The sequence below is a fragment of the Solanum tuberosum genome, unplaced genomic scaffold, assembly GCF_000226075.1.
Source record: "Solanum tuberosum cultivar DM 1-3 516 R44 unplaced genomic scaffold, SolTub_3.0 scf00125, whole genome shotgun sequence".
Taxonomy (NCBI): Eukaryota; Viridiplantae; Streptophyta; class Magnoliopsida; order Solanales; family Solanaceae; genus Solanum; species Solanum tuberosum.
In genome coordinates this window covers 808316-816751 of record NW_006239052.1, presented here as the reverse complement: position 1 = coordinate 816751, position 8436 = coordinate 808316, and the positions used below count along the sequence as shown (strand labels likewise).

At 33.8% G+C, this 8436-nt stretch overlaps 1 protein-coding gene across 1 annotated transcript; it reads right to left on the bottom strand.

Moving 5' to 3' along the window:
• Window positions 1-1401: 1401 nt before the first annotated feature.
• LOC102594341 (serine/threonine-protein phosphatase PP1-like) lies at window positions 1402-7526 on the bottom strand. Its single transcript, XM_006350625.2, has 4 exons — window positions 7147-7526; window positions 3100-3659; window positions 2805-3023; window positions 1402-1847 (listed from the first exon to the last, which is right to left on the bottom strand). The coding sequence occupies exons 1-4, from the start codon at window positions 7319-7321 to the stop codon at window positions 1833-1835; spliced, it is 969 nt and encodes a 322-aa protein (XP_006350687.1). The 5' UTR covers window positions 7322-7526; the 3' UTR covers window positions 1402-1832.
• Between the last annotated feature and the right edge of the window lie 910 nt (window positions 7527-8436).

The following is an 8436-nucleotide window of genomic DNA, read 5'->3' as shown; positions in this document are numbered from 1 at the left end:
ATATATATACACTCAACATGATATTTCCGATAGGAAGAGCATCATGAAGAGTAAATAATATAATATTTATGTATTTTTCATGTCATGTACGATAAGAGAAAAGATACAAAAGGGGCATTATATTATTGAGAAGGAAAGTTCCTTCGAGCTTCTTTTTGTTCTTTGTGACTATATATATATTAGTTGAATGACTACTTATCACTTAAAATATTATTTCATGAGAATATTAACAAGAAACAAAATTTCTTCTATTAGTCCATAATTTAGGTGCTCATTACAATAGTCACTACTTTGAAGAAAAATAAAAGTCTGTTATTAATCTTATTTAACGACGGAATAGTGACAAATTCTATCCAGAAATTGGCAAGCTTTTTTGTGATATGCAGGCAGCAAATATATTTTACACCATAAGCAACTGATCAGTTATTCTACTAATATTTTGAATGGTCCTTAGACTGTATAGAACATCAAATCTCTTCAAATGAAAATAAATAAAAGGGGACCATTTCAAGAAGTGTAAAAAGTGTCATCCACCAGAAATTTTGTTTTCATTAGATAAAATTTACATTTGGAGAAAGTTTTTTTGAGTGCCTTTTGGTGTAAGCAAATGGTTTAGGGAAATGTTTGGCTTATTTTCATTATAATATAAAAGAAGATAATTTAGGTTCAAGGACAAAGTGAGGTACAAAAGCAAGGACAATCACATATATAAAAGAAGTAGATATAATGACAAAGTTTGGCTGGAGCAAAGACAATATTATATTGTTTGGTACCAAAATTAAACATTTACATGTGCAATAACATCAATTGCTGGACCAATACTGTCGTCTTCTTCTTTTCTTTTCATTTCATTCCACTGTGCAAAGAAATAAATTTTGGCTAGTTGGCTAAAAATTGAAATTTTCCTAGTGAAAAGAATACCTTAGAAAAACTCATCATCAAAAAATAAAAACATTAGATCATTTTAGTATCTTGCCATTATTATTTTTTTGAGTAAAAAAAAAGAAAGAAAAGATTGTGTCCAAACAGGCACTAGTGTATAACGAAAATAATCAATGTATAATGTATACCTCATAATATCAACGCACATATAGATACAACAAATACAATCACCTAATACCTCAAAAAAATATGGAAATATAGAGAAAAAAGGGCTGAAATACAAAATAAAAAGAGGAGAAAATATGGAATAGAAAGAGAGTTCAGAGAGTTGTAGCTATAAATCTCTAATTATGCCAAATGAGCCATTTATGGAATTTCCTTTAAAAAAAAATAAAAAAATCCTATTTTGATATGCACTTGGATTTTGAACATGCAATCTGTTTCTACAGCTATAAAATTATATTACTAGTAAAAATAAGATGAGAAGTTTAAAGCTAAAATGAAAAGAGTGATATAAAATGAGACTCAAAAATACACATATTTTACCTCTCAACATTCAAACAACAATAGAATATTTAACATTAAAATTGAAAAAGGAAGAATAATATGAATAAAGACCATCACACACTCTGGAAGAGAAACATAAGATCCAGGATTTTAAACATTTGTTTCCTGTATCAGACTGCACCAAAAAAAGTTCTATGAATAGAAAACCAAAAGGGTTAGAAAAACTATTTGCAGGTGAATCATAGAGCTTGCTTCACTGGATGGGATTATATTATACATGAAAAATCAAAATTATTACACATTTCCTGATTCGAATCTTGGGAAGGTATCTTCTTCTTTCTTCTCTTCCGCAATGCTTCCAAACCCGAGCCTCCATCTGGCATATATTGGAGCTAAGAGAGGTAGTTGACATCGATACTGAGTTTGGTTCATCTCTTCCAATTTTACCAAGAAATGACCTGTAATGAAAATTTGGATATCAGTGACATTAAGTGACCATCGGTGCGTATGAATGAAATTCCATAAGTACAGTTGAAAGAAGCAAAAGGTAGCCAAGAATCACAATGATTGATCTAAAAGAGAAAAATAACCATCACACTGACTCAACTATGACAAACATACTTCATACTACAACAACTGCACAATTAACTAGAAGCAACATCATATAGTTGATTGCCCGTTAAGAGTGTAGGTAACCCATTTCCAGCCTTGACGTAGTTACACGTCTAAGATCATGAGAAATGCAATGAGAATTAAGAAAAACTGAGAATATACTGACTAAATTCCAAAAATTGCGTACGTCATGATCTTTGATGCCTACAGCATTGACTAAATGCGATAAAGAAAGCAAGTCATTTACCCCAACAATAAGGAAACAGGGAAATGGAAGATAAAGGAAATTTCTTGCAGAAGAAACTTCAAGGGACATTAATTAGGTTAATATGTCAATGAATTAGACAGTCGCTGGATCCAACTGCTGACATTCTCTTGAATGCTGATCATAACTTGATTTTGGTGAATTATAACAGAACACCTTTTACTTGTATCAGATAGTCAAAACGGGCAGAAGCAGGCTCTAAGTTCACCTTTGGAAATTTCACCTAATTATTGGAATTAGTTCGAATGGATTGTGATAGTTTTTTCTAATGAGATTTCAACGCAATATTTTTATTTCTCCCTAATGATAGACTATGGAAGAATAGTTTTGTCTTGTGATATTCTGACCGCTATTTTATTTCTTCCTAAAGGAAGGACTACAGAAAGAACTGAGAAAAGGAGTTTGGCAAAGGATAGAACTAAAAATGCTATCCCTTTGACCTCCACACTTGCAATTAGGTTGTTTAAGTAATTGTTAAATAAAACACGCATACCACTTGGATTGACAAGTGAAAGTTGCCTCTTGCATATAGGTTTACCTTCGTTTTTGCTGGAGTTGCATTTTTGGCCGTAGTAGTGCTCCCAAATCCGAACTTTGGCTTCTTCTCTGCAGGCTTTAATATCTGAAAAGAACACATCAGAGTCTCATCCACACTCATCATAGCACCAGCATTGTCAAACTCGCCACAATAATTAGGGGCTGAAAAAATCGTCACAAGTTGTCTATCAGCAAAAAACTCATATCCATCTTCCACAACCTGCAGTTATGCACATACCCAGTAAGATTTAAGAAACAAAGTTCAAAAAAAATTGTAAGTAATATCTGGTTCAAACCTGGTGGGCACGACAAATAAGATCAAGATCTTGCTTCTGGAGAAACTCTGTGACCTTATCAGAGCCAAAGGTGTGAGAAACTCCCCGGTCATTCATTCCCCACCCTTTAACATCTTTACTAGGATCTGACCAGAGAAGATCACAGAGTAACCCGCTCTCTGGAACATCAGTTGGTCGTTGAAGGTTCCTTATCTGATCCAAATGCTGAAGATCAGGAGAGAGTCCACCATGCATACACAAAATCTTTTCATCAATCAGAGCTGCCACAGGGAGGCAGTTAAAAGAGTCTGTGAATACTTTCCACAGTCGAACATTGAACCTTCGTTTGCACTCATCATAGAATCCATATATACGATTCACAGAAGCACATTCATGGTTACCCCTCAGAAGGAAAAAGTTTTCAGGATACTTTATTTTATATGCAAGAAGAAGACATATTGTTTCCAGACTTTGCTTCCCCCGATCAACATAATCACCCAAGAATAGGTAATTGGATTTTGGAGGTAATCCACCATATTCAAACAGCCTCAGTAGATCTGAATACTGGCCATGGATATCCCCTGACCACGTATTGCAAATAAAATATTAGCTCAACACAAGTGTTGAACAAAGTACTGGTCTGTAAGAAAGATGAGAAACAGCAGAGGAGTCGAGATAGAAATCTATGAACAACAATATTATCAAATAAAATCCATAAGGGGAGTGAAACAGTGGTCAGGATGCATGCACAACTTGAAGTACAAGTGCACAACATCCAACAGCAGTCTAAGCTCTTTGAGAAAAGTTCTTTCAGTTATAAAATAAAACCTCACAGATTGATCTAACTGGATAGCGTCATTACTGGTATGCTGGTGACAGTAGAAATTGATTGACAATATTTGCTAAATTATTCCCAACAGGTCCAATTACTCAAAGAACATCAAAACTAGACCACTTCAGTTGAATCTCACAGATCTAAATGCAATTAAAACAGATCCAATTATCAGTTACTCTTTCTATATCTGTAAATATTTTGCTAATATTCACTCCCTTCTCCGCAGCAGAAGGGTTTCATTTTATAGAAAATGGCACTATTATCTATGAAATAGATGATACGAGTTATCACTTATCAGTATGGAAGCATTATTGGTTGCAGCCAAAATAAATTAGATTCTAATATAAAGTGGACGAATCAAACACTCAGAAAATTGTTGATTTCAGTGGCTTTTCTATTGCTCTTGCCTCTTAGTGTGAATTGAACTCCTGTAAGACGAGTTTATAAGTTCAAATGAAGATGATGAAAAGAGAAATGGACAAAAAATACTCTTATGTTTTGTCCTTTGAAAACCCACTTCCATCTGGTTTAGCAAATTTACCAGTTCATTCAGTTTTATAAACTACTTGAAGGGGCTAAAAAACAGGTGTCTTCCAAAGCAGTGGTTCGTCCCTCTATAGTTACTCCAAGTATGTATATATTTCAATTTTCAAGAGAATATACATGTCATAGATTAAGGTGCTACTAACACAATGAATACTGGAGCATACATCATCACCCACTCAAACCAGCTTAGACTCAACGAGTTCACCCAACTAACTAAAAGTGTAAATAGATCGTGTATTCTAACCATCACCAACAACCATATTTCAAAATTCACAGACACCATTTGCTTGTTGTACATCTCTACTTAAAATATCATGAAGTGAATGTTGCATAAAGAGTGCACTCCACATTTAGTTTCATTCACTAATTTTTTTTTTGAGAATGGTAAACTTTACTTCTATATATCCACAGGTGTACGACAACAAAGTGTAGTCCCCCATCACTACAACATTTACTAAAATTGATACTTGTACTTTCAGCAGGAAGGCAGGGCTAAAAGATTATAAGTCATTAGTGTAGGTACATCTCCTAAACATTGAGGAGAAAAGAGAGTAAGAAAACCTAGCATTATCCTTGACTGAATAATCTGACCATGCAAGTTTAGTTGGAAACAGAGAACATAACAAAAGTATAAACATATCATGTCACACAGTTGTTTAGACAACACATCACCCACGATCAACAGCAATTTTCATGTTGACCAAGTGACTTCATGGTGACTGTACTTTGGAAACTATGGCAATCTGATTAGTTAAGGAAATCATAATTAGCAAATGGGTAATATCAAATGGAAGAAAAAGAGAAATTTGAAATGGAAGGGGAAAATAAAAGCTCAAGATAGGTAAGAAAACCAAGATTTTTTATAAGATTATGCACTGCAGAAAGCAAAGCCACAAATCAATTTGACCTGAATGATAATGTAAGTTTCATTGCTTTATGCTTGACGATAAACCTTAGGGGAGATTTAGTACCTGAAATACCGGCAACTATGATACATAATTACATCAGCTTTCCCACTGATATTTATTTTAGAAGTTACAGATTTCTCTTTCCTTCTAGGTGGCCCAAAGATAAAAACTAACTGGAATCGTGGATAACTGCCTAAAAAAGATTGTATTGGATACCAAAAACTTACTATAGCAGAAACCACTAGGAACTGAAAATATTATATAACTTCATTGATTTCATGGCCACGCACTAATGTCTCGCTCGCTAACTGTCTTCTAAAGTTAGTTCCTACAAACTGATATGGTGATAACCTTTGCATGAAGAAGGAGTTCACAAGTACAGCAACTATAGGCAATAGGTATCACCTTGATGTCTCAGTTTATAAGCAAAGATTAACTGGTAATGAATACCATAGATGACTTTATGCTCCAGCATTGCCTTCATGGACTTCATCGATCAGCTTCGGATTAATAATGATTGCCCATACACAACTTTTTACGTCCAAAATATATTCCAGACACTAATATGTTCATCAGTCAAAGGTGTTAAATGACATAATGGAGGATAAGATACGGTAAAGGCACTTTGCTCACAATTCACCTAATACTATTCATCTATCTCAGAAAAAAATCACCTAATAAATCCATAACCTTTACTACATTTCTACAAAATCTGCCTTTTTTGGGTACGGGAAGGACTTTGAAAAAGAAAAGAAAATAAGAGGCCCTTCAGAAAATTTACTATTGTTGCATTAGTAAATACAATAGTAGCTAACCTAACTTTATTTTCTGCAAAGCTGCCAAACATCAATTTTAAATGAATCAAATCATAGGTATCAATAAGAGGCCCTTCAGGAGAGCAATTCATGTCCTACTCTGTAAATTCAGTTTGAAAAGGTAAAAGAGTATAGTGGAGGACCGCTAAAAGATATCATCCTACTTCTAAATTAAAATTGAGGAGAGAAAATAGGTGTTAACGAGGAGAGACGGAAAAGAATGAGAGGTAGGGGTTAGTTTCCTAGTCCGTTAGTAAGTAAAAGAGGGAATAGTAATGCAAGTAATTCAAAGTATTCCCCTTCCAAATCACGTCTGGTCCAAGTTAATGAGAGACCATTACACCTTAGCATAAGTTGATTTAGAAGTAAAGAGTTATTATTTACAAATTAGGGCATAATCCTAATATTATCACCCTAAGCACTAGACTTGAGAGCTCAACTATCAAATACTGGTAAGGCTTCGGGAATAGAAAATATCAAGTCAATTCCTACCTCCTACCTGTACTCTACTCTTGTTGGTAGCTGAAACTATTGGTGGCCTCATTAATTTGAATGCAAAAACTCTATCCACACTATGCAGCTGATAACAACCTTCAAACTAATTATAAACAAAATCATTAAATCCTCACAATTCGGGGTGCGTTTGAAACGAAGGGAAGAGTATCAGAAAAAAATGTTAATAATCAAACACTGGAGAATGATATCAGTCGAACCAAACACACAAGAATTAGGAAAAGTCATCTTCTAATCATACAACTACTTGTTAACCAGCACTAATTAAAGTCACAAAAGATAACCCTAACGAAGACCTAATCAATACTTATCAATTAACAACTAAACATCACATAAAACTTCATCATCAACAAAACCCACTTCAAGAACCCCAATTCTACTCAAACCCAGATGGAATTAAGTCTAAAAACTCAAATTCATAACTAAACAACTGAAATGAAACCCCCCTTACCGCAGATCTTGATGGGTGCATCAAGCTCAAGAAGATTGGGCTGGCGCAAGAAAATTTCTCTGGACTTGAGACAGAGCTGTCTGATTTCAGCCTCAGAAAGTTGTACTTGTTTTCCAGGTCTGCCACGAACTTCAAGCAAACGATGGATTATATCATCAAGTGCTAAAATATCCATATTTCTTCCTCTGCTAAACTTAGCATATAACCAAAGAAGTTCAGTAAACCCAAACTATATGTCAAGTAGAAGAGACAAGTGGATTGGTAGTCTCCTACAGAGAGAGGACTCGTTTTCTTCTTTTTGAAAATGGCTTTTTCTGTGCGAACATTCGTGTCTATCTCTGAGAAAGATAGAGATAATAGCAGGGTAGGGCAACGTCTCTACAAAAATTAATTCTTCCCACGCGGTTGTATCAAAATGAATACACACTTCTTCTTCTTTTTTAAAAAAAATTCTTATAATTTCAGATTTTTCATAGAATTATCAATTATTGTGATTTATAATATTTTTTTTACGTAGTTCACAAATAGATAAATTTTATTGCAAAAAAATTAAAGATTCCTAGTCAAACTTAAACTATTTGACTCTCTCAAAACGAAAAATGTTACATAAAATGGGACAAAGTCTTATCTAAATTTTTTTTTAGTTTTCCATCCGTGTTTGAAGCCCACATTGAAGTCTTGACAAAATTTGAATCACGCGCTACATGATTTATTTGGAATGACGCTTTCAACACGATTTTCTTCATATCAAAGGTTGAAACTTGAGAGCTCTATTTAAGAGTGAAACAATCCTTAGAGATGTCAATGGGACTGGGGAGGGGCGGGGCGGGTTATGGAGCGAATTGAACTTAACCCACAAAATTTTCAACCCATCTTGTAATCACCCGCTCCATTGTCATCCTTAGTAATCTCCAAACCCTTTGACTAAAATTTTTAATTAAAGATAATTTTAAGGGAAAATTAGCAAAACAACAATATTTAAGTCTTTAGTGGGACTCATTAGCAACATTTTAACTATTTATTAAAAATGACAATATTTTATTTTGTTAAAAGGATGATTTATGTATTTATTTTATTATGATAATCTGAAAGAATACAAATACTTAATAATAAAAAGGAGAAAAACATGGAACATAAAACATCAAAAAAGGAAAAAAAGATTTTAAAACTTTTCAGTTACGTTTTGCAAAGCGTGGATGTTGGCTCACTTTCTGTGGAGCGTTTTTTGGTCTTCCATTGTTAATAATTCCAAACAAAAAATTTGCAAAAAAAGTTTTTGTCTTCCTAATC

What these genes read in the sequence shown, in the direction of transcription:
- LOC102594341 (XM_006350625.2), bottom strand. Translation starts at nt 7,321, where the DNA reads ATGGATATTTTAGCACTTGATGATATAATCCATCGTTTGCTTGAAGTT. An exon ending in TGCACCCATCAAGATCTGCG is followed by an intron (nt 3,660 to 7,146) that starts GTAAGGGGGGTT and finishes ATACGTGGTCAG; the next exon opens with GGGATATCCATGGCCAGTAT. An exon ending in TTATTTGTCGTGCCCACCAG is followed by an intron (nt 3,024 to 3,099) that starts GTTTGAACCAGA and finishes GCATAACTGCAG; the next exon opens with GTTGTGGAAGATGGATATGA.